A 27,405-nucleotide genomic window follows, 5' to 3' on the forward strand; every position below is an offset into this window, starting at 1 on the left:
GAAAAGAAATACAACAGTACATGATACAAGTGACATTTTATATAACGATGTTAAATGAGGACAATATGTCACTTAACAGTTCGTGACATCACTCATTGTATAAATCCTCTATAACAGTTCGTGACATCACTCTTTGTAGAAATCCTCTATAACAGTTCGTGACATCACTCATTGTAGAAATCCTCTATAACAGTTCGTGAAGTAACATCACTCATTGTATAAATCCTCTATAACAGTTCGTGACATCACTCATTGTAGAAATCCTCTATAACAGTTCGTGACATCACTCATTGTATAAATCCTCTATAACAGTTTGTAACATCACTCATTGTAGAAATCCTCTATAACAGTTCGTGACATCACTCATTGTAGAAATCCTCTATAACAGTTCGTGACATCACTCATTGTATAAATCCTCTATAACAGTTCGTGAAGTAACATCACTCATTGTATAAATCCTCTATAACAGTTCGTGACATCACTCATTGTAGAAATCCTCTATAACAGTTCGTGACATCACTCATTGTATAAATCCTCTATAACAGTTTGTAACATCACTCATTGTAGAAATCCTCTATAACAGTTCGTGACATCACTCATTGTAGAAATCCTCTATAACAGTTCGTGACATCACTCATTGTATAAATCCTCTATAACAGTTCGTGAAGTAACATCACTCATTGTATAAATCCTCTATATTTATTCTGTTGTGGTTAAGATGATAATTGATTTAGATGCTTGTTTCCACTTATGGAAAGTTGAGATTACTCTCGGACAACTTCAAATTGATTTTTGGTTAATTTGTAATGGCTTCTCAATTTATAGAAGAGAAAGACAATTTGAACTTAGTAGATCTGATAGATTACAATCAGCTTTACATTGTCAGTGTTAAAACGATGTATTTTTATCTTTTGATTAAATGTTTTATATCTGTAACTGAATGTATTGAAAAAAAGACTTAAGTTTTAGACCTGGTTTCTTACACGAGAGATACATTTTAAAGACAGCAGCACTCAATTGAAGAGAATATTTAAGCATACCATTAACAAACATAATATGAACTAAAAAGATTTTTTTTTATCATTCCATCTAACCTTACTTATTTGGTTATTATTCTATTTTCAGCAAGATGTTTTAGAACTATTAGTTAAAAATGGTGCAGACATTGATGCCAAAACACGAAATGGAGAAACACCTTTTGGTATTTATTTTACATTGATAATCCTTTTTTGGGGAATTGTAAAATCTCAGGAAAGTTTTTTGGTTGAAGAAACCAGCATAACTGTTGTAAACTGTGCCTCTTCAGTTACTTTAGGTTAAGTGGACCATGAAAATTTGGCAAGTGGTCAGTGGTGAGACAAGTCTGGAACCCCTACCCTAAAGGGTATATGATGTATTGATCTTTTTTCTTACCAATGGTCAATTGTTTACTCCTGCCACTCTGGTTTTCTTTACCAATGATGCTTACCATTAGTTGATTAAACCATTGTCGAGAAATAAGTTAATCCCAATCAAAGAAACAAATGTTATGAACTGCAATATGACCGAATTTAACAATGATTGACTACTTCCCTAAAAAGCCAAGATAAATGCAATATTATTATTGATTATGAAATGTTTAATCTTTGTGGTATTGTTACCAAGAAAAAGAAGTACTAATATTAATTAATTATGGACTTTTGAAGAGGTCAATGTGTAATACATGGACCTGATCAGATTATATTGACTGAGGATGAAGCCCAAGTGTCAATTTTAATCTAACAGGTCCATATATAATGTATTGACTGAGTGAAAGTCCATAATTTATAAAGTACATATGGAAATAGTGTATTATTGAAATGGACTCACAGCAGATTCCAAGGAGTATGTAGCTTAAGGTAATATCTTTGGTTAGCTTGCTTGCTAGCTGAACCGTGAAGTCGGTGTTAGCGTAGGTAAACTACCCTCCTTTAAGAGTAAACTAGTCTGACAGATCACAAATCTATCTGTCTGTAGGACTATGCTACTTCGATAGGAGGGTAGTGTACCTTACCTTACAATGACTTCACGGTTCAGCTAGCAAGCTAGCTAACCAAAGATATTAACTACATACTCCTTGGAATCTGCTGTAAATATTCTTGAATTGGAGAGTATAGACTTGATCTATCCTTTTATCTGGATCTTAATTTAGAAGTATGAAATCAATATATGAATAGATGGAAAAATAAAATCAATATAATCATAATTAGACTACAGATACATGGAATATCGTTTGAATCACATGATCATAATAACCAATGAAAAAGGAGAATGCTACACCATATGTTATTTTGTCAAATATTTCATCTAATTTTTGCAAAGGTTTCTTTTGGAATTTAAAAAAAATTATAAATAAGTCATACAAGCTTTCATGAACATTGTTCAAAGATTTTATGTAGCTATAGTCAGAAAAAAATTATATAATTATGAATTGATTGAAGTTAAACTGGTATTTTTTTAATTTTTCTCAGATTTGTGTGAGGATCCTGAAATGAAACAGAAGATTTTAGACTTAAAAGATGACCTAGAAAATAAAAAGGCCAGTCGGTCGTCTGGTAGTACTAAACGTGGTACTAAACATCAAACCTCACGATCGTAAGTTTATACCCACAGCTTATAACCCTATCAGTGTTCTGTGTCAAGTATAGGTTTCCTTGTGTCCGTCATGTTTTGTTAGTAGTTATTAGATCATTTAGGATGGTTTTGGTTAAGGCATATAATTTTCCTAATGATCATCCATTTTTCATATCATAAGTTAAAGAAATATGTTACTGTGGATTCATTATTATTCATTTGGATACCATATTTCGTGGATTTCATGGGCACAGTCAAACCACAAAATTAAATATTCAAGGAATGATAATTTTTCTATAGGTTTGTATGCAAACTTCTGCAAAACCACCAAATTAAATATCCATAAATATGCAAGTTTTTCTTAATCCACGAAAATTAGTACCCATGAAAATAAATGAATCCACAGTAAATAAAAATATTTAATTTTGAAGAAAAGAAATTATATTGAAGTTAAAAGAGATAAAATCATATATTTAAGGACCACCAGTCAAGGGTGGACAATGACCAACAATTATTATCCATGACATAAAAATCAAAAACAATAGATTATAAAATATTAAAAAGGGGAGATAATCGATAATAAACCTGCACTTCATATCGGGCTGCTGCTAAGATGCATAAAATGTATTTGAAATCTTTTATGTATTTAAGTTTGTTAGCATGCCGTGTTTGTAGTGATGCTTTTATATGCCAAGAAGAAATATTAATAATTTTATATTATTCAGAACTTATTATTATTTATTATCGCATGAAAAAACATATGCTTCCATTAAATTTATCAAGCTATCTTTTTACCATGTTAGAGTAAACAAACTAAGGAAACAATTTTAAATATTGTAGTTATCATTAACAAGCATTTACTGCCCGATTTGATAGCATTTACATATCATTTATTAACATCCTTATTAAAAACCTTGTTTTTTTAATATTAGTCTTTATTTTAATGATGGTTTTTGGGCTCATTAGATTGGAAATTAACCAATGTCCATGTATTTGTAGAACTGGTGAACAATACCAGGGGTACCTTTGTATGTGGGTTATCTATTTTCACAGCAAAACAATGGCAAACAGTTTCTCTCACACAAATATTATTGATAAAACTATGTTTTGCAATCATTTTCAAAAAAATTCTTTATCTCTGAGAATTATATTTATAGTATCTTTAGTAATTTCTCATGCCCTAAGCATAAAAGTAAAAAATATATATATAGAATCAAGTTTTGAATCATGGCAACAAAAAACAGCATAAATATTACAGTACAAGCGCAAGAGATTTTAAAATAGAAGAAGATTTTTTACACAAAAATGATATTGTTTTTAATACAAAAGGCTGTGAAAGTTTTTTACCCACAAAGTAATACCTTTATTAGCTCATTTTATTGCACCATCCTCCATTTTCATATGTCTTTTTAGGAGTGGGTCTTCTAAGTAAGTATGATTGTCTTGATGTTATTGGACAATTCTCCACATGTCACATTCTTTTCAGATCTTCAGTAGCTTCTCGTTAACTGATGTCTTTAACCACTGAGCTGATCATGAATAAACATTGACTAATGCTTCTCTTACTTTAAAAGTACTTTCATTTTAGGGCCATAATGTGTGGGATTAATGTTAAGGCTCTCTCGAAATAATTGGCTGTTATGAATTTGTTTGAAATATTTGCCACTGGGCATTGATATTACAATATTAATCATTGAAAAATCATTGTTACTGAGGATCAAATAGACTATAGTCGCCGTCACGTAAAATTGGCACCATGATTTTTGTCAAAATTTTCTTCAATATCAACCGCATTTACTCGATCATGTTTTCTGATTGGCGGAAAAAAAATCCAATCCAAATATATACTACTGTCCTACCTTTTATTGTGTTTGCACAGTATAATCCTGACCTTCACAAAATCCAAGATTATTTGTATGGTGGAATCCGACATTGTTATTACAGGAAGTGTTGCCGTGGAGTCCACGTGCTCTCAATTTTCTTGTGTCTCTCGGAGCTGTTCGTCATCTTTATGTAAAAAGCGCGGGAAATCGTATCATCAATGACAATGATATTACCGGAGAGTAACGAATGTTATGTAGTAAGGGATCATCATAGAAACCAAGATGGCGGTTTTACAATGAAAACAATCTTGAAAAATGTGAAGGTCAGGATTATACAGTGCAAACACAATAAAAGGTAGGAAAGTAGTATATTTGGATTGGATTTTTTCCCGCTAATTGAAAAACATGATCTCGAGTAAACACGGTCGATATTTAAGAAAATTTTGACAAAAATCATGGTGCCAATTTTACGTGACGGTGTCTATAATGGATTGTTCTCTTAATGTCCAGTGGCAAATATATCATGCATATTTAAGGTGGTCAGTCGGCACTCCAAAGAAAATTGGACCATTGGCCATCATCGTTTATTCTTAATTCTGGAGAAACTCATTTTGCTTTAATACTGTGTAAAAATCAAATCAGTGAAAAGGAAAAAAATATATTCCTATCATTGGTTTGAATTAAGTCACTAGTACTATTAAATCCTTGAATTTGGCTTCTCTTCAATGAAAGTACTTAGCAGTGTACTGTTGAACAATTAATACATATAAAGGGTAGTACACTTATAATTATTTATTTATTATACACCCAAACTTATGAATGGTGTACATGTTAACTCAAATGCCTACAACTGATCAGTTCAGTTTGAATTTTACCTAGAAATTGAAATAGATTTTTCTAAGGTGTTTTAACTTGACCTTTAGATTAATCTGAGTTCTACCTCAGCAATTAGTGTTTTGACTGTAATTTTCAAGACAGATTTTCTTAAAATTTACTAAAATTGAGCCGTTGCAAGAAAATGAATATGCACCTTTATAAGTTTGGATACTGTAAAAAAACAAAAAGAAATAAAAATTCATAAACTTTGATGTTTCAGGTGATTCTTATAGGACTCATTTAAATTTGGTTGAAATTCCAATTGGGGCCAAGAACAATTGATTTTCTGTTTTGATCCATAATTTTGGTATCTTTCTGACAAGATAAACATATTCCAACATTGAAACATGAATTTACCATGTCATGGACGTAATAGTTTTTTTATGGATGCAATATCTATAGAATTTTCCCCAGTGACAGTATGAGTTATCACCCTTATACAATGTATTTACAATCCATATACAGGTACATATGTATTCACCACTTATGATAATTTGCTTCTTACATACAAGTTTAGCGCATTAAGGGACTAATATGTCTATATATGTGTGTTGTAATTTTTCAGCCTAGGTAGTTCGAGCACGATGTATAGCTCCACTAGTTCATTGAACGAGCCTCGGTCTCACGGTCTCCATCACAGGTGATCTCACTGTAACCTTCATTTAACTGTGGCTAACGTAACATCTACGTCATTCTATCATGTGCAGCTATTAACACCACTCAGAATAAAACATACTCATCAGCTGTGTCAAAAGTACTGTAAACCAACTCATTTTCAAGAGCAATTTAATTTCACGACTTTTGTGAGTAGAAAAATAATGAGAATATAAATTGTTGATTGAGAGTATGTAAAACATGGATCTTTCTTTATTTAACTACATTTAGCAAATTTGAAAATCCTGAAATTAAATTGCCTTGAAAATGGCTAGTAAAGGCTAAATGTGAAATAAAGTATCCTCGAAAATAAGTTGATTTACAGTAATGGGAAAAAATCATTTCATTCTGATTTTTCGAACATTTGAAATATACAGTTACCAAAATGAGTTTTTGATTGTTCTAGAAATTGATCTTCTAATGTATCAACCATTTGATTACCATTGCATAATTTTATATGATAAATCATTGGAAAAAACTACTTTAAAACTATTCTGTGTGGTACATGTGGTTGGTTGTTTTAAAGTTTGTTAACTAATTTTCACAACTTTTAATCAGTGTTTCAATTTAAATAATTTCAAAGTGTGGCTTTAATATGGAAAAGAAATCCTGCATATTAAGGAGATATGTCTTTCAGATGTAAAATACCAATAGCTGCACATGATGTTTTGACCACTAGGAGCATGCAGAGTTAAGGGAATCCTAATATATTTATAGTAATACACATCTAAGTTAGGGGCATCCTAATATATTTATAGTAATACACAAGTCAAGGGAATCCTAATGTTATTTTTAGTAATACACCAGTCAAGGGAATCCTAATGTTATTTATAGTGATACACAAGTCAAGGGAATCCTAATGTTATTTTTAGTAATACACCAGTCAAGGGAATCCTAATGTTATTTATTGTAATACACCAGTCAAGGGAATCCTTATGTTATTTATAGTAATACACCAGTCAAGGGAATCCTAATGATATTTATAGTAATACACCAGTCAATGGAATCATAATGCTATTCAAAGTAAAACACAAGATAATGGAATTCTGTGTTGTATATTGTGATATACTGAATCAAGGGAATACCCAAGTAACAGGGGAAATAATTATAGAAGTACACACCGAGAGTGTATCTAATATATTTATAGTGCTGTACATCACATGTATCCTGGGTATCCTAAGTGATTTTTGGAAATACACCTATGAATTTAAGGAAATCCACCTATGAATTTAAGGAAATCCAATAAATTTATAGTAATCCTCATGCTTAAAATCATACATGAAGATTCTAAGTATCAAAATCAATTAGAAAATTGAGTTTTCTATTTGCCTTTTTTTTTTTGAACGATTTCAAAATGAACCTCTCCTTTCAAATTTTATAATTCCCTTCGCCTCACTCTTAATTATAAATAATAATCCTGTAAAGAACCTCTTTATTTGTTTCTCGTCTGTAATACTGATTTGAACACCTGTATCAGTATGCATGATTGACACATCTAGTTTGAAATAAGGGCAAATTTGGACAACCTAAATTAGAATGTTATATCTCTTCAGCATGATTTTAGCATGGACTGTTTATCTAACTGTATGATTTAGTTGTTCTATTTTTGTTGACAGTATAACTAATAGCTGCATGATATAATAACTGTAACAATAATGTAAACTTTCTTAAAGGTGGATGTTCTCTGTTTATATTGGTATAGATATAATTATATAGATTTACTTGACTCTTTTTCAGTCGAAATAGCATGTTTTATGAAAATCATATAATGAATTCTGATTGATGAAAGATAATGTATGGTCTGAAAGGTGTAAATTTAGACTGATTGGTTAGTTTCAAATGTCTTTTGCCTACGAAATCACATGGGAAAATCTTTTCAAATTTTATTAGAATAAGATAAGCTTGAACAGTTTTTGAATCACTGATCATTTTCTAGATGTAGTAATACTACAAAACCAGTTCCTTTTGGTAACCCTTCTAAATAGGGATTTACATTTTAGTTTGCTAATGATATGATTATAGAGAACAGAGAATGTCTATCTACATAATGCCTGCTATCTGCTTCATGTGTTGTATGGACTAATTTATAATTATTGTACATGTTTGTTGGACTTGAACTGCTGATTTAGGATCACTGTATATTTATTTGATTAATATTATGCTTGTTTATTTATTTATTTAGTAACATTTCATAGAGACTTGTCAATTGTTTCCCAATTACATGCATTCTAAAATTCTCGAAGGCATTCTCTATATATATTAGTTTTGTAACCTTGAATTATTGCTACAATGCTGCAAGTCATTCTAATATGCAAGTCTTATGACAATTTATACAATGCTGCAAGTCATTCTCATGTGCCAATTATATGATATAATGTTCAATGCTACAAGTCATTATAGAGTGCCCATCATATGACATTGTGTTTAATGCTCCAAGTCATTCTAAAGTGCCCATCATATGCCATTGTGTTCAATGGTCCAAGTCATTCTAAAGTGCCCATCATATGACATTGTGTTCAATGGTCCAACTCATTCTAAAGTGTCAATCATATGACATTGTGTTCAATGCTCCAAGTCATTCTAAAGTGCCCATCATATGACATTGTGTTCAATGCTCCAAATCATTCTAAAGTGCCAATCATATGACATTGTGTTCAATGCTCCAAGGCATTCTAAAGTGCCAATCATATGGCATTGTGTTCAATGCTTCAAGTCATTATAAAGTGCCCACCATATGACATTGTGTTCAATGCTCCAAGTCATTCTAAAGTGCCAATCATATGACATTGTGTTCAATGCTTCAAATCATTCTAAAGTGTCAATCATATGACATTGTGTTCAATGCTCCAAGTCATTCTAAAATGCCAATCATATGCCATTGTGTTAAATGGTCTAAGTCATTCTAAAATGCCAATCATATGACATTGTGTTCAATGCTCCAAGTCATTCTAAAATGCCCATCATATGACATTGTGTTCAATGCTTCAAAGTCATTCTAAAGTTGCAAAATTGTCCTTCATTATCATCTTAAATACTAAATCAATGAAAGAAAAACTCACTTTCACTTAGATGCAGATATATTCATGCATTGTCATACCATTGACATCATCATGAATATGCAAATCTTGTAAATATCATCATGAATATGCAAATCTTGTAAATATCATCATGAATATGCAAATCTTGTAAATATCATCCTGAATATGTACATTTAATAAATGTTATCATGCACATGTAGAAGTAGTATAACATAGATTGTAGACTAATCCCACTTTTTCATGTCTGTAGTCATAATGTCACCAATAGATTAATGAATAATGATAGGACAACACAGTTTGTACATGGTTATATGTCATAGAGTAGTCCATCACAAGTCACTCATGTACAAAGCATTTATAATTTTTATTTTTAGATATAGTAATAAATGTTCCTTCTTTTCAGGCATTCTTCGGATCATTCCCATAGGTATCCCTATATTTTTATGTTGGAATGTGTTTTGTTATATTCTTTTATTTTATGTTTGGAATGAGCTTTATGTTAATCTAACTTTTGACTTATTATTTTGTTGGTTAGTAGTATTTATGTTATTTTATATTATTGTTTATACTAAATATTCTTTCACAGTACTCTATTTACTCACATGACTGAAAGCTCCATCCATAACTTGACATGAGTCATTCCTTGTAAAAAAAACATTAATGTCACAAACACAAGGTACAACTGGACAAGAATCTTACTTATTTCAAAATGAAGTCAGAAATCAGATAAATATTACTGGATTAACAAATTTAACACTGCTATAGAAACACTGGGGCATAAAAAAAACACAACAATTTCAGGACATAGAAACACTGACCTAAGAGGAATACAACATGGTGATAGAAACACAATGGCACAATGCATACACAATGAGGTGATAGAAAGAATCAGTCATGGCATTAAAACACCAGTAAAAGTTTTCTTTATAGAGTTATAACCATACTTGTCCAATAGAACTATCTGATTAAAATTTACATAATTTGCACAAATACATAGTGTTTGGATCTATCAGTATGAGTATCAAAGAAAGGTAACTCTATAATGAAGTTCATAATGTGTTAGGTCATAGGACTGATGTCAAATTTCTATGGAGGAAATCAGACCTAGCCTAAGACTATGATTTACAAGGTTACTGACTGTTGACATGCACATTAACATAAGTTGTAGTCAAACCGATTTTGGTTTAAGATTCATTTCACATATTAAAACTTTGTATCAACTCACAGCATGTTGAGATCTACAATAAACTTGGTATGATGTGAAATTAGTCCTAGAAACCAATATAGAAAACTAGAAAATGTATTTGCATAAGAAAATTTAAACATAAAATAGTGCATAAAATAGTGCATATATCACCTTCTGTTAAATTATCAGATCATTAATCACGGGTGTTTATACAGCATCTATTTGTTTTAAATTTTGGACTGATATGATTTCAGACCTTCATCCAACTGCTGATGGCTAAAGATTACATTAAGCAACATTTATTTAAGATGGCTATATATTTTTATATTATTCTAAAATGAAGTCTTTTTCATTTTGTTTTTACAATACATGAATAGTTCACAAACAGACAATCTTCATCCTGCATTATCTTAAAGTTTAAGTGAAGAATTTTTAAAATTATTTGATTGAAAATATGAATTGCCATGTAAACTGCAGCGGATTCGATTGAGTGTGTAGCCAAAGGTAGTATCTTTGGTTAGCTTGCTTGTTAGCTGAACCGTGAAGTCATTGTTAGGATAGGTAAACTACCCTACTTCAAGAATAGACTAGTCCGACAGAAAACCAATCTATCAAACTAACCTAAGATATTACCTTTGGCTACGCACTTAATGGAATCTGCTGTAAAATAATAAGTTTTGGCATATTTGATCACTTTTGAAATCATTATGACATCATAAATACACACTCTGATCATTAATAACATTAGCTATATGCATGAACCTTCATATTGTTTTGTTAGGAAGTATATCTCACCCATAATTACTTAATAAAGGCATATTTGTACTTAGGCATATACCTGTATAAGAGTTATAAATTGTGACCATTATTTAGCACTTTTAATAGATGTATACGGACCATCCATAGTGATAAACTTAGAAGACCTTTGAAAATGATAATGAAAGCTCAAACTGATTTAAGTTAAAAGTGTTCAATGATGTTTTTATTGACAAGACAGCTAGCAGATCTAAATCTATATAAGGGTAGACAATCCAGTTTATTTTGTAGTTTCATTTTCAGCACATCTATCAAGATATTCTAATGTAAAATTGACAGCAATATTGATTGAAGAAAAAATTGACATATTTATTTTGTTTTTTCAGTGCCTCGATCAGAAGGAGTAGTATGAGAGGAGAGAAGAGTCAGCTGTTTATGAAGGAAGCTAAAGAAGAAGCTATGCATTTTGGTTGGGGAAAAAATGATTTGGATGTAAGTGTTAAACCAAAAAAGAAAATGTACCTTACTTAGGCAAACTGAACTGAATTGGGAAAATTCTTACATTCGATGGATGGATGGAATTTTAACAAATATAAATAAGAAGATGTGGTATGAATGCCAATGTTGCATACTGTATATCCTGGTATAGGAGGCAATTCTTATACAGCAGAATGTAGTAACATTTCTATGGTTAAAGACAAATTCAATCTTTACAAAATGTAGAATAAAATGTATGTGTAAAGAAAGTTTGGACACACCAAACCATCAACAATATATGTCCCGTTATGACATATATTGACTCTGAAAATCAAAGCATGTTATAGTGCACCAAACACTTGTGATGTTTTTATGCATATATTTTTGGAAAAACATATCTAAACCTAATGTGGAAGATTTCTGGACTAATGTATTTCTTAAACTTGATAATTTTATAAAGTTTATGAAATTATCTTCTTTTTAAGCATATATTGCAGATATTATATATTTTAACAAAGTAAATTCTGATGAACAGATTTGTAAAAAAAACTATATGAAAAAAAGAAGATGTGGTATGATTGCCAATGAGACTACTCTTCACCAGAGACCAGATGACACAGAAATTAACAACTATAGATCACTGTATGGCCTTCAACAATTGTAAAACAGTTCAAAATGGAAAAATAATGACCTAATGTATGTATTGGCACTCACACCACATCTTCCTATATCTATGTATGTATAATGAATGAAAGTAACAAATATGTTGTAAATCAATAAACAACAACCACTGACTGACTGATTTACAAGCTTCTGACTTAAGACAGGCACTTACACAATGTTGCAGAGCTCAACTTATACAGGAGATTGGTGTAACATTACAACATAGGATTATTAAATATAGTACCATCTTACCGAAAAAAAGTTGATTATTATATGTGATATATATTTTTTATACACTTTCTTCAGGAGGAGGATAAAGAGAATTCACATAGCACAAATATCGATGATGTTGAGTTGATTATTGATGACGAAGTTGACAAAAATCGTCATAGGAGTGAACATCATGAAGAAAGTCATCATGAAGAAAAACGTCAACAAGAAAGACATCATGACGAAAAACGTCAACAACAAGAAAAACCTACCATCATACGACAGGAAATCAAGAGGGAAGACAGTGAACGGAGCTCGCGGAGTGGTGGAGGAAATGACGTCTCTCGACGAACCTCCTTCAATAAACGAAATCAAAAACCTGACATTCCACAGAACAGGGACCAGTCCATCCCAGACAAACCTTACGAACTCAATCATGATGACTCTCATCGGTCTCAGAACTACGATCATGAAAATTCATCAACAAACTTACCAAATGTAAACTCTGGTTCATCTTCCTCACTTACATCTAACAGATACCCTTCAGGGACACCATCATTGAATTTATCAGAACTGAAAAAACATAGGTCTGAGAGTCGAAGCCGAGAGAATAGTGTGACCGCTGTGGACAGTGCTGTACAAGACATGTTCTTAAGTTCTCTTAACAACAGAAATAAATACAGCTCATCACCTTCACAAAGTAAAGATCAACATCAACATTCCAAAAACAATGGACATAATAATAATACGCCATACTTTCCTAATGAAAGTATGAAGAAATTCAAAGCTCCTGGAGGTGCTCCTGTAGTAGGAGGAGAAGAGAAAGATGGATGTTGTAGTATCCTGTGATATAATTAGATATTTTAGGGTATTAATTTTTAAACATTTTATATAATGTAATATTGCTATAATGTATGGAGTATTAGACCAAAAAAGGAAAGTTAACCGTATTCAGTTTATTTAAAGGATGAATGTACATGGCAAGTTATATTTTTTTTTTACTTTTTTCATATAAAAGGTTGAAATAATATACATTGTACTTTAAAGTTACTTAATTTACAACATGCATGTAATTTTATGCAGTCTTCTGTTCAGAGGTTGATGCATGGTATGTTTCTATAGGTGTCAATTAAAACATTGAAATAATGTATTAAAAGTGCTAGGTATATTTTATTTAACATGGTTCTTAATATAATAGCTTAGATTTCTCATAATATTTCTGGTAAGATTAGTTGTACTGAAGTAGATATTCAAAGAAGTGTTACAATTACTTGGAATTAAATTTTATACAATGTAGAAATTTATAGGGAGGATTATATAAGTATTAATTTCTGAGAATATAGATTATATAATTACAGTTTAACTTAAGATAAATGCCAATACGTCGTTGTATTTCATGAACATTGAAATAATGTCTTAGAATAAAAATATCTATTGGTGTAAATATATGTTTTATTTCTGGATTTCTATACTTCTATATTTTTCAAGTAAGCATAGTAGTATAGTTTAGTTTGATAATTTAGAGACATTCCGTAACAGTAACTAATAAAGGAATATAAAGCTTTTTATACACTAATGTTATATACTCTAGACAGGGTGTGCTTTTTTGGAACCTTTTGAATATCATGAAAAGAATTAAATAGAATTACAAATATATTTGCATTTTATGTGGGCTAGTTTTGTTAAGTCTGTGAGATATCTATCAAGATTCCTAGATAAAATCAATCTCTACTATTAAAAGGAAGCAAGAGCTGTGAAAGAAAATTATCTCCCCTTATTGTATGAAAATTATCTCCCTTATCTTTAATATTTTATCGATTAAAAAAAAGTGTTCTGTCTTTCTTTCTATTCTCCCATTATTCTAATAAAGGTCTTTTTTCAAATACTAATGCAAATGTATTCTAGGTGCAATATTTAACTATTTTGAAATCTATAATTGATCCATTGTATACATTAAAAGAAAACTATGTTTTATAAATACAATGAAACACTGACTATGTTTTCTTATTAATACAGATGTATTTATTTCTTAAAGATTAGGTTATAGTGCATAAGTATTAATACATTTACATCAAGATTTTTTTGTTTTGTTTTGTACTAGTTTTTTGTTAGATGAACACATATAAACATATATATATATAAGTTGCAGTGCTTCTTTATATACCCAATCATTTTTATAAAAATTGAATTTATTTGTTTGTCAAGCCTTGTTATATTTTGTGCATGTGAATGATGTGTTCTGTTCTGTATGATCCTCCATTATATTTTCAAAGTTTTTCAGTAACTAAAATGATCATGAGTTTCTTTGATGCCTTTTTTGGCATGCATGGAATAGGACATGCCTTTTCTTTAAAATGTCACAGTTGAGAGCAAAATTACTACTACTGTATATTTAACTATAAAACTTAACAAATCATTTAAAAAAAAATATGATCTAAAACAGTTCAGATTAAAAAAAAAGTATTCAGATAATTTCATTGTATCTTGCTGCTTAGGAATAAGTTACTGTAAAATCTCCGATAAAAATTCAAAATTAAAGAAAGTCCTTTTGAACTGTAATATGTACATAAATCAGTCAAATTAAAAACAAACATTCCATGCTTACTTAAACCTCATAAAAATAGGGCTTAAACAATTTTTACATGTGTGTATGTAGGTGTGTGTGCTCAGTTTATTTTACATGATTTTCATTGTCTGATTTGTATACCTCATACACTTATTAATTTTGCTATATATTGTGCAATGGTCCATGTATATCTTTAAATAAGTCATCCAGTTTCATTTGTGTAACAAGTAGATGATAGTCAAAGCTCTGACACAGCCTGTAAACACCTGATGCAAAATAGCTTAATTATCTCCCTTTAAAAGTAAACTGTTTAATTTAAGAACATTCAGCTCAAGTGAAACTGTTCAATTATAATTTTGAATTAATTTTTATAAACAGCTAGGGTTCAAAAAGTATTGATGAATGAGAAACTCTAAAACAATCTTATTTTTTTACACTTCGATAACATTTTGTTTGTTACCTGGTTTGATTTGGAATGAATGTCTTTGTCACATATACAAAAACCCTATTGGAAATTTACCTATCGGGAAACTAGTTATGGGCAATAGTTTCCACTGTTTATTATTCCATGAAGATTTCACCATTTGCAAATTACATGGTTTTTTTTCAATTTGAGTAATTAAAAGTAAACATAAAGATAGGATAATCGATTTATAACTTATCTATTTTTGAAAACTGTATCCCCAAAAGCATTTAAGTCAAACTGAATTCAGTAGAAAACAGATTTGTTACACTATTACTTCTCTTGAATGTGTTATACAAATTAATCATTCCAATATTTGTTTTGCTCACATGTTCAAACATTCATTTGTTTTTCATGAATTACAAGAATAATGTGCATTCACTACCTAAGCAGGAAGTAATTTACTTAAATATAAATAGGTAGGACAAATTGACAGTTATAAATGAATTATAAAAATAGGTAAGGTCAAATCAATTATTCCATCTGTCCTCAGGTAGTTGATGCATTTAGTTGACACACCATCAAATTAATGAACTTTCAGAACAAACAGAATTTATAACACAGATTGTATAAATAAGGGTTGTTTATCATATCCAGGGTGTAAGACAGACTTTGTAGTATACTTGGTTTTGAATTTCTAATTAAGCTGAAAATATAAATTTAAATATATTCTACACTGTTTATATTTATTAAAGTGATGAATTTTTTCAAGATTGATGTCATGATGACCAGAATGTTAAAACATGAAGATTTTTTATTTTTACCTCAAATAAAAAAAAATCATGTGATGAAAGACAACCAAAATAACTTGACAAGCATTTTCTAATGTATCTGTAATCATCCCATATATTGATAACTCTTCATTTCCATTATCATTATGATATACAATGTTTTTTTACCATTAAAATGATAGTTATTATAATTAATTAAATCATATTTTCCATTTTCAATATAATCAGTTCATTGATTTAGTGAAGGCTTCCATTTGAACCTCCCTGGTTATTAGAATAAGAAGAATGCACAGAATAGGGGGGTTCAATTTGAAGTCTGGTCTTGATTTTCATGCAGAAATAGATTGTTTTAAGGATTGCTTATTTATTGAAGAAGAAATGTAAAACACCTTTCTTTGTTTGTAAGGTTGTCAAGTACATAATAATATACAATATTTTGTACATTTTTTTAATTTGTAAATTTTATTTTTTAAAGTAAACATTGCTCACATATTTGTTAAGTATGATGTTACAATGATGTATGTTATCACCTTGAAAGGGAGAATGGCACAACCTGAACAAAATATTATATACTGAAAATTTCTTTTCTTATTTTCTTGGCCAATATGGAGTTCTGAATCCCTTGTATAGTTTCTACAGAAGTTAAAAAGGTGAATGTTTGGTAAAAGAAAGAGAGCACCTGTATAGTGTACTGTGGATTAAATTATTTTCGGGGGTACCATTTTTTGTGGCTTCAGCTGGCCCTTAAACAAAAATGTGTACTAGTTAAGTGAAAATGGACATCATAATAGAAACTTTGACATATAAATGAAGTAAAATTTAAAAAATACATACATGACAAACAAAGATCAGAGGCTCTTGACTTGAGACAGGCGCAAAAATGAGGCAGGTTAAACACATTTTGTGATATCTAAACCTATTTAAACAGACACAGCAATATGCACAGATCAAACTCAGTCTAACAGATGTCGAAGTCCGATGCTAGAATAGGTAACAAAAGAAACAAAATAAAATGACAATAATACATAAATTTACAAAGGACTACTAGCAGTTACTGACATGCCATCTCGGATCCAGACCTCAATTAATCTGATTGAAAATATACGTCTTCATCATATGAAATCCTGCCAATCATGTGTTTTATAATCATACCATCATAAAATATATGAAAAGAACATATTATACCGTTGGTTTTCCCGTTTGAATGGTTTTATACTAGAAATTTTGGGGCCCTTTATAGCTTGTTGTTCAGTGTGAGCCAAGGCTCCGTGTTGAAGGCCGTACTTTAACCTATAATGGTTTACTTTTTAAATTGTTATTTGGATGAAGAGTTGTCTCATTGGCACTCACACCACATCTTCCTATATCTATATAACCCATATCATGCCAACATCCGGTTTTGAAATACATGTGTTTATTTACAATGAAAGTCTGCGCACATTCCTATAGAAAAATAGTAATTTGTTGAACAGTTGAATGTGTGGTTTCCCTCTGACCACGAAATGCATGAAAAAATTGGTATTGAACAAATATTAATGAATCCACAGTATTGATTATATTCCAGCAACAGTTTCTAGCCACCACCTTCATGTTATACCTTAAAATTATTCACTTTGATTACACATTTGGAGAATTTCTGCAGATTTTGTCAAAGAAGGAAACCTGGTCAATTTAAGCAGTTGAATTAACTCCTACTGTATTTAACATAGAGTCTTCAAAATTTTGATAATGTTTGTGTATTCATTGAATGAAATACCTCTCTATGTTTTAATTAGGAACGTTTTTACAGGTTTTCCCGGTGGTGAGAGTCGAGTAAAATTTCAGTAGGTTAAATGAAAAAAGATAAGGTACTATATTCATTCATAAAACCAAATTATACACCCTTTAAACCTTAAACAGAAGAACAGCTTCCTTATTCCTGTTCTTTGTCTGAAAATCACAAAGGAAGTTTCAAGACAGCTTCTAGCTTTGATTCATTAGAATTGAATACTAAATGATGATGTTCTACAGATAATAACACATACCCAATTTATTTCATCGTAAAAATGTAAACACCCACTTTCCACTTCTAAATATTTGTTAAGCAAGTTGATAAAAAAAAATATCTAGCATTTTTACTTTGGTTCTAATTGAGGAGTTATATATCGAGGAACAATTAATACAAATTCTTTGGACCGTAAAAGATGGGAAAATAATCTCACTTTTGGAAGGAATTAAGGATAGTATTTGAAAACATACCTCACAAGCCAATGTTTGGAGTTAAAAGTCTATGCATGCATCATATATGTAGCTCCATAAAAGGGGGCTACCCCTTTTAAAACATGGTTTATTGACTTTGAAACTTTTGCTTAGTTTTATGTTTAGTATTACTAGTAGTTTGTGTGATTAGGTCAGTTTAAGAGGAACCGTTAGAGGTAGGTCAAGTCTACCTGACTGATATTTGCATGTTTATTACATCAACTGTTTCATACACTTTTTCCAAATTTCTGTGTCCACGACTCTTCTCTGTACCAGCATAGATTCAGAAGTGGCAGCTCCTTTCCTGGTATTGGGATGATTCCTGTGGTAGTTGTGAACAGCAAAATCACAAAAATAATGACCATCCGATGAAACTTCAAAAAAGTCCCTAAGCAAATGAAAAAACACATCAAATGAATGGACAACAACTGTCATATTCCTGACTTGGTACAGGCATTTTGTGATATACTCTTAATCCATAGGTGAAAGACGTGAACACTAACGGTGTAGGTTGTGACATGGAAGATTCGTATCAACCATCCTTGGAACCAAGAACCGCCAACGAGCTGGCCAAAGTAGGTTTCACAATAGTTGCAGTGGTTGCATGCATCATGGCGTGTTCACTGGTATTCTTGGAAACGTGAATTTCTTGGGATTAATCTTGTGAGGTCCGAGAGACTTGTTCAACGTGTCTAGTAGCCTTTATCTTGGTAAATTAGTTACAGGGAGTAAATAAGTGGTTTTCATGACCACTCTGTCTTGGATGAGGTGCTTCTTTTACTTGTCGTCGCTATCGACGATTCTCCAATTACATCTGACAGTGTCCATGGGTTTAGCTTTTCCCACTCGCTGTCTTTGTCTACTTTTACTGACAACTATTTCGGGTTTGGTGCGTCATAAAGTCACTTTTTCTGCTGGTAACATATGGACAAATGACACAGGTGAATTTTTCTTTAGCAGACCTTTTCTTCATTCCTGCTGGAATGTGGTCCTCCAATTCTTTCTTCGTTTTAAAACGTACCTGACATACTGGGCATCTCCATTGGCACGTGGTGTTTTCTTAGTGTTTGCCATCTGCAATGAAAGGAAAAACCTCGTAAATATATAGATGTAAATTTACATATTAACATGATTATACTCTATATAATCGTTTCATTTATTTCTTTAATCTTGAACATGGTAAATTATCGAAATTAGAGGCTTTCTTTCCAGTCTTAATCTTGGCAAGTTGATATGTTTATCTTGTTCAATGGTCTCGTATCTCTTTTTCAAAATCAGGTTCAATTGAGGCACTTTCGCCAACATCACGAGCATGGCCGTCCATTTCGGATACCTAATTTGATTGCCTGAAACATTTTACACGCTCACCTTGTAATGGTTTACCTAGTGAACGTTGCTCCTTGCGATCAACCTGAATGTTCAGCTGCCGGACTTTAACATTTTAAAGGGAACAATAACTTGTTACCTACTAGTACGGGGATTGTCGAAGTTTACACCGGTATACTGCTGTTGCCTTTATTTACGTATAGGAAAGAAAACAAAAACTTTGACATTCTTATTAAATTTATTTCAACTTAAATGATTGTCATGATATTGCTTCTGCTCTCTTACCATGATTCTGTACAAACTGGTTTTACATTCTCTCCTGTAACTCCCATACCAATCTATTAGCCAAAATGGACTTCATTTCCATTGCGAGTTCGTACATAATATTAACAGGAGTAGCCACTTCTCTTTCCATCATCAAACGGTTAGGCGTGTCGGATTGTCGATGGTATGGTGTACGGGTTTTGCTGATTTTGAGAAGGTTACATATTTCAGAGGATAGCTCAATCGCAATTCGACTTCTCTGATCAGAAAGAATCATTATTGGTGCAGCGAATCTGCAAATGATTTCTGTTATTAAGATAATAACAACCGTCCATGCTTCCATGTTCTCCATGGGAAAGCTTTCTGTCCTTTTTTGTAATAATCACATATAACCAGCATGCATACTTATTGACGCTGGCTGCTTTTTTGCAAACCGCCCAAAATGTCGATAGCTATTCTTTCAATAGGATAGCCTTACTTTTAAATATTTATTGGGGCTCTCTTTCGTTTTTATGGGTCCCTACACCCCATCGTATATCATTTTAGGCCAATAAACCTGCTTGTGAATTTTTCTAATGTGTTTATTCCAAGATATCCTGATGTTTTATTGTCATGACATTGCTGTAAAACGGCACGCCTTTTCTTCATTGGTACGACGACGCGTAGTATGTCTCCTGTGCTTTGATGATTGCACGACAAACCTTTAACAACTTTCAAGAGTTCCTATAGTTGCCGTTTAATACCCAAGTATTTATCAAGGATATGTTTTCTTCTTCTTACTATAGCAGCAACATCGTCTTATTTTTATTAATCCGTTCATTTATACATGTATCTGCTTCGTTCGCCTCTACTGATGTTGCTTGTGTCACAATCAGTATCCCGCAGTTTCTACTGCTAGTTGATTTCAAAGCCACATTGTTTACATGGAATTCTGCTAAAATCATGCATCAGCATTTATGTGTTGATTTCCTGATCGTTGCTTTATTTACTTGTTATACCAACTAAAGACATCTTCCCACCTCGATAGCTGTCCTTCTGCATTCTTAAAATTCATTAAAAACTTCAGAGGGATCAGTTCTAACCCCAAAAGTTCTTCCATACAAAAATTGCATAAAATGCTTAACAAAATGCACCATTTTTGAGTGACGCAATATTTGCTTTCGGTCTTCGGTATCCGTAAACTATAAACGTTTATTCTCTGTCTACTTCCTAGGATAGTACTGTTCCAATTACAGACTGACTTGCATCCGTTTTTAGTATGAAAGGTCTAGCAAAATCTGGATGTGAAAGTATTGGCGCCCCAATGAGCTTGGATTTCAATGTTTGAAATACATCTTGACACTTCTCTGTCCAAAGGTATTCGTGACCCTTTTCTGTTAATTTGTGCATTTTACAATGCCTGCAAAATTGATATAATCTATCTTCTATACTATCCGCACCACAGGCCGATAAAAGAGCCCAACTCGCTTACATCTTTCGGTTCTGACCATCGTTTAATTATTTCCACCTTTTGTGGATCCGTCGCGATACTATCTTTATTTATCACTTATCCAAAGAAAAACTGATTTAGCGAACAACCGTTTTGGATTTAACTTTAACCCAGCGTTCATCAACCTATCAAAAACTTGTCGCAAATTATTGGTTAATATCTCTTCCGTATTTTTCCCGATTATAATTATATGATCAAAATACACCAAGCAAGTTTTCCATCGCAGTTCATCCTTAGCTCTTTCCATCAACCACTCAGACGTAGCAGGAGCACAAGCAAACCCAAATTGTATTTTATGAAATTGATAGGTTCCACGCTGTGTTGTGAACGCAGTTTTAGGGTGATCACTCTCTTCTACCTCTACCTGCCAATAACCTGAGCAAAGTTCTAAAGTTGAGAATCACTGGTTATCAGCTAGCAGCTCCAATGAATCGTCTAGTCGAGGTAACGGGTACGCGTCTTTTATAGTAAGATATTATACGACGATAGTCCACACAGAAACGATTCGATACGTCCTTCCTTTTAACAAATATGATCCCTGATGACCATGGACCTTCAGACAATTCGATTGCACCTTGTTCTATATGTTGTCTAATATGATTGTCAATTTCTTGACGCATGGAAAATTTGTTCTGGTATTTATGCGGTGGCGTACGATAATGGTACGACCGGTATCGTTGTCGGACCGCACAAGAAGTTACTGACTAGATTCACCAGTTCGTTGTCCAGTTTTGGATTTTTATACACTTTTTTGGTGTTTCCAGTCATAGTGATGACATTTGCTACTGAACTTATTTCTCAAACAATGGTTCCAGCTCGTATGGTTGTAACATTGTTTGAAACATTGACCAGTCTAATTGACACATGTTCGTGTGCTTCAACCAGGGTCTTTGTCAGTAAAGAGTTGTCCTTTTTGACAAACTTCTCATATGGTTAAATAATGCCTATCTGCAATTTACTGGTTGAAGTATCATAGTCGTTAATCCTACCACGCGAAAAAAAATCTGTTCCTTGTCGAATACTGGTATCCTCAGCGGCTGAAATTCGGTAACAGCCTATCTTGCTAGAAAACTCCATAGGATAGATGTTATTTTTGGCATTGAAGGGTTTCCTGTTGTAAATTTATTTTGCAATCATTTCATTTTTTTCCTAAGATCTAAACCAAACATCCCGTCCATAGATAAATAGGTAACCAAAGCTTCAACTATAAGCGTCTCTTTTCAAATCTCTATACAGAATTTTCCAATACCATATCTATGCCCAGCTCTATCTCATTTGCTGAAATTATTACCAGGGTTATAGGATCAAGGTCATGGCGTTCCTTTTTCTGTATTCTGTAATACAAAGCGGGCAAAACTAATGTTACCGTGGCACCAGTGTCTATTAAAATCTTGGTATGTTGATTATGAACTGCGACGTCAATGTACACTCCAGCTTCCATATTTTAAACATTTGCTCCCACCTTTTAGATTTCAACACACATGTGCCGACTGTAGTAGAGTAAAGGGCGCACTGTCCCGTCCCCCTACCATTATTTCCATTGTACTGATTCTTATTACTATTCATTCATTTCTAAAATGTCAAAATCTTCCACAATTGTATCACTGTATATTGTTTTTCCATCCAGGTGTAAGGGTATCGGGGCCGGTCATGTCACTTTTTAAATCATCAAAGTTTTTTTTCGAGGGAGTCAATTAATTTGGAAAAGTCTTCCATCATTTTTGCAATTTTGTCGTATAAGACTCATTTTTTTCAGTGCAGGTATCTCGTATATGACTTCTAGCAGTGTCGTATTTTCCTTCCGCCTTGTAAAAAGCTTCTAATTATAAGGCAAGACAAGTCACTTATTGTTTGGTTAATATTTTCCGGCCGATATTGTTTTATCCTTACTCTCATCTCTGAATTCACAAGAGAATGTTGGTTAGAGGTGAACATCTCGCCTGCAATGCTTTTATTAATGTAGTATACTAGTTATCCTTTCTTTTCTCTGTATGTAGATCACTGAACACTCCGTGTGTTTGCACTATTTAGGCTGTTGCAAGGTACAGACCCTTCTCTTGGTCATCACAATTGTAAATCACCGCACATGTTTAGAAAATTTGACTTTAAATCGAACAATTCACTCGTTCCGTCATAGTTTACCAGCTTAATTTTGGTAGATATGTCAACGGAATTAGTGTTACGGACTTCCCTCAGTATCGGTGATACATCAGACATCGGCATTGCTTCGGTTCTCGTCTCTTCCGAAGTGGCGTGTGTTTTCTTCGTTGTCTGTTCTTTCGGTTGTTCTCCTTTGTCGTCAGTCTTTAGCGTTGTAAAAGAGGGACGAAAGATACCAGAGGGGCAGTCAAACTCATAAATCGAAAATAAACTGACAACGCCATGACCAAAAATGAAAAGGAAAAGGACAAACAGACAAAAAATAGTACACATGAAACAACATACAAAACTAAAGAATAAACAACACGAACCTCACCAAAAACTAGGGGTGATATCATGTGCTCCGGAAAAGTAAGCAGATTCTGCTCCACATGTGGCACCCGTCTTGTTGCTTATGAAATATCAAATTCGATAAATAGTCTAATTTGGTGGGTGTTACGAACGGCCCATATAACGCGGCACTTTGGGTGTTGAAATATTCCGATCTGTAAAAACGCATGCATGCACGCTGCGTATTTTGCATGAAATTGCCGTGACGCGTCTGAATTATACAAGAGTCAATAAAATCTTTAACTAGGATTTAGGGGTAGTATGTAAATTTGCACTTGCTCCCTGTCTCAATAAATTATGTAATCTACCGCTAAATTCTTCTTCTACCAAACTTATTTGTTGCCCTTATTCATTAAACGTGTCCATTTTTTTCATTATTTGTTTTATTTGTATTTAAAATATACCAAGCGCCTTGATGGGTCCCATCGCTGCCACCAAACGCTATGTCACATACCGGGGGGTACGCACAGTTCTGCTCTACTCTGGGTTTCGTGCGAAAGTAGTCATACCGCCAAATCTTAACAATTGGTTAAATTTGTAAACTGGATATTCCGGTACTCTATACCTAGATGATGGTCGTCAAGATTGAACAAAAAGTCACGGCTTATCAAATATGTACTGAGTCAGGAATACTGCGTATAATTCTTATTCAGAACTGTATTTAATCTCCCCTTTAGTCTGTATCTGTAGTAACCAACTGGTCGTCTTGAATTCTAAACTCAGAACCAGTCATAAACTGTGAAAATCTTTGTTTGTATATTAAATTATAAAACTCGTTCATACAATATTAGACTGGTCCAAAATGTCTTTATTCCTAAAACGTTTTACAACACCTAGTCATGTCACGGGGGGGGGGGGGTCTCTTCCTATAAAAAGGTATATACATATGTGCCGCTGGAATGGGTCCCTTTTTTGATCCGTCAAATATATCAATGGGGTGCAATTTTACCGAGGAAATATATCAATAGGTAGTACTTGACCGATTGTGATATATCAATGGGTGATAAATATATGAATGGGTTATGATTTCGCTGTGAAATATATGTATAGGTACGGATTTCACAATTATTCAATATATGAATGGGGGTGTTTTTAAAATCCCAGCTGCACACCTGTACCCAAAATCCCATGTTGAGACCCCCCCCCCCCCCCCCCCCCGTGAGTCATGTCTGTTAACCGCCATGTTCGCCAGTCTGTTTTCGTGTTCACTATATAGTCTGATTACGTGCCCACATGCAGTCAGGAACCTGATGTTCAGTGGTTGTCTTTTGTTGATGTAGTTCATAAATGTTTCTCGTTTTTCGTTTTTACAGTGATTAGACCGTTGGTTTACTTTTATGCGCTTAATAGTTTGCTGTTCGGTATGTGCCAAGGCTCCGTGTTGTAGACCGTACTTTGACCTTTCTTCTTCTTCTCTTCTTTCAGTACAGAGTCGGACTCTTCTTGAGTGTATAAATGACTCTTGCTCGTTAAATCACGAGGCCTTCCCTTCTCACTTAATAAAAACTACTTACAGGAAAATTAATTACAAATAAAACTCCATAAAACTATGAACATCTGGGGTCAAAGGAGTTCTAGGTGTGTGAAGCTCCTGTCAAGGCCTCTGGCAGGATGGTAAGACTGGCCTTGAACTCTTCTAGTGTAGCTGATGTTGTGGCTTTTTCCGGTAGAGTGTTCCATTCCCTGGTTGATCTTGGGAAGAAGGAGTACCTGTAGTAGTCTTTTAGAGTGCGCTGTTGGTGTATGCGGTGGCCTCCTCTGGTCCTTGAATCTCCGGGTTTGTAATAATTAGAGGGGTCCATATCCACCAATCTATTGCGGATCTTGTATGCCATGGTGATTCGGTCTTTGCAGCGGCGATCTTTAAGAGGCTCCCATTTTAGTCTCTCCATTAAGGAGCTGACACAACCTGGGGATACGTCTTGGTATTCATTGTACACGAACCTAGCTGCCCTTCTCTGTACTTGTTCTAGGACTTTTTCAAGGTTATGTTGATAAGGGTCCCATACAGTGGAGGCGTATTCCAGGGTTGGTCTTACCATAGTGATGTAGACGTTAGCTTTGACTTCTGGTTTACACCGTTCTAGGTTCCTTCTCAGAAAGCCTAGTGTCCTTGATGCTTTGCCTACTGTCTGGTTGATATGTGTCTTCCACTCTAGGTCATGGTTTATGGTGACTCCCAGGTATTTCCCATGCTCGACTGCATATATTGTGTGACCATGTAGTTGGTAGTTCCTTATCAGCGGGTTTCTTTTGTTGGTAATCCGTATTACGATGCACTTCTCAGGATTGAAATTCATCTGCCATCGTGATTCCCACTCTTGGAGTTTGTTAAGGTCGTCTTGGAGTGTCTCACTATCCTTCACATTCTTTATTTTCCTATAAACTAGGCAATCGTCTGCAAATAACCTTGCCTCAGAAGATGTTGATTATGGCAGGTCATTAATGTAAGCCAGAAATAATAGGGGTCCAATGACTGTTCCCTGAGGCACCCCTGAGATGACGTCTAGGGGGCCAGACTTATGCCCTTCAAGCAATACGGATTGTGTTCTCTTGCTTAGGAAGTCTTGTATCCATTTGAGTGTTACTCCACGTATACCGTAATAGTCCATTTTTCAGTGGAGGAGTCTCTTGTGGGGCACTTTGTCAAAGGCTTTGGAGAAATCAAGCAGGATGATGTCTGTCTGTTCTCCTTGGTCTAAATTCTTGCCAATTTCGTCTAGTGTTATCAGGAGTTGTGTTTCACAAGATATTTTGGATCTGAAACCGTGTTGATGGTCACAAAGGATCTGGTGGCGGTCAAAGTGATCCATGATAGTGCTGTGAACAATATGTTCCAATAGTTTGCAGCAGATTGAAGTCAATGAGACTGGCCGATAATAAGAAGCTTTGTGCTTTTCTCCGCCTTTTTTGAAGACTGGGACAATGTTGGCAGCTCGCCAGTCGTCAGGAATAATTCCAGTGTCCAAAGATTTCTGGTAAATTATGGTCAGATATGGTGATATGTGTTCAGCTGCTTCTTTGAGTATATTAAAAACCTTTAATGGTTTTACAAATTGTGACTTGGATGAAGAGTTGCCTCATTGGCACTCATACCACATCTTCTTATGTCTATTTAGCATGTTTAGAGAATTATGAGTATTTAACGAAAACATATCACGATAATGGTAACGTTGCTGAATTTATGAATTAAATTTATTGCAATTTTATGGGATTTAGACATTTTAATAAACGAGTTTGGTCAAAAAACCAAAATTGCTTTCAGTTGGATTAAATTTGCTCTAATATGTCGTTTAACTTATAATTTCGCTTTTGAATACAAAAAAAACATGTAGTTGGATAAGCTATACAGCAGCCCAGAAGTCAACACTTCGGTTTTTTGTCATTTCGGTGTTGACATGAATATCAATAATGTGGTCATTTTTATAAATTTCCTGTTTACCAAACTTTGAAATTTTCGAAAAACTAAGGATTTTCTTATCCCAGACATAGATGACCTCAGCCGTATTTGGCACAACTTTTTGGAATATTGGATCCTCATGCAATGCTTTTCAGCTTTGTAC

General features: G+C 33.2%; 1 protein-coding gene across 8 annotated transcripts in view; it reads left to right on the plus strand.

Moving 5' to 3' along the window:
- Positions 1 to 16,618, plus strand: part of LOC134722102 (protein phosphatase 1 regulatory subunit 16A-like) — a 59,115-nt gene extending 42,497 nt beyond the window's left edge. For 2 of the 8 annotated variants that reach the window (XM_063585582.1, XM_063585583.1), the window contains exons 8-14: positions 1,126 to 1,201; positions 2,490 to 2,613; positions 4,006 to 4,020; positions 5,857 to 5,931; positions 9,387 to 9,410; positions 11,312 to 11,417; positions 12,372 to 16,618. In XM_063585582.1, coding sequence (XP_063441652.1) covers positions 1,126 to 1,201; positions 2,490 to 2,613; positions 4,006 to 4,020; positions 5,857 to 5,931; positions 9,387 to 9,410; positions 11,312 to 11,417; positions 12,372 to 13,124 — 1,173 coding nt within the window. In that variant the 3' untranslated portion in view covers positions 13,125 to 16,618. The remainder of the gene's footprint in view (positions 1 to 1,125; positions 1,202 to 2,489; positions 2,614 to 4,005; positions 4,021 to 5,856; positions 5,932 to 9,386; positions 9,411 to 11,311; positions 11,418 to 12,371) is intronic. The other 6 variants (XM_063585585.1, XM_063585587.1, XM_063585584.1 and 3 more) reach the window with 6 other exon arrangements.
- The last annotated feature ends 10,787 nt before the right edge of the window (positions 16,619 to 27,405 follow it).

Source organism: Mytilus trossulus, chromosome 6 (assembly GCF_036588685.1).
Source record: "Mytilus trossulus isolate FHL-02 chromosome 6, PNRI_Mtr1.1.1.hap1, whole genome shotgun sequence".
Taxonomy (NCBI): Eukaryota; Metazoa; Mollusca; class Bivalvia; order Mytilida; family Mytilidae; genus Mytilus; species Mytilus trossulus.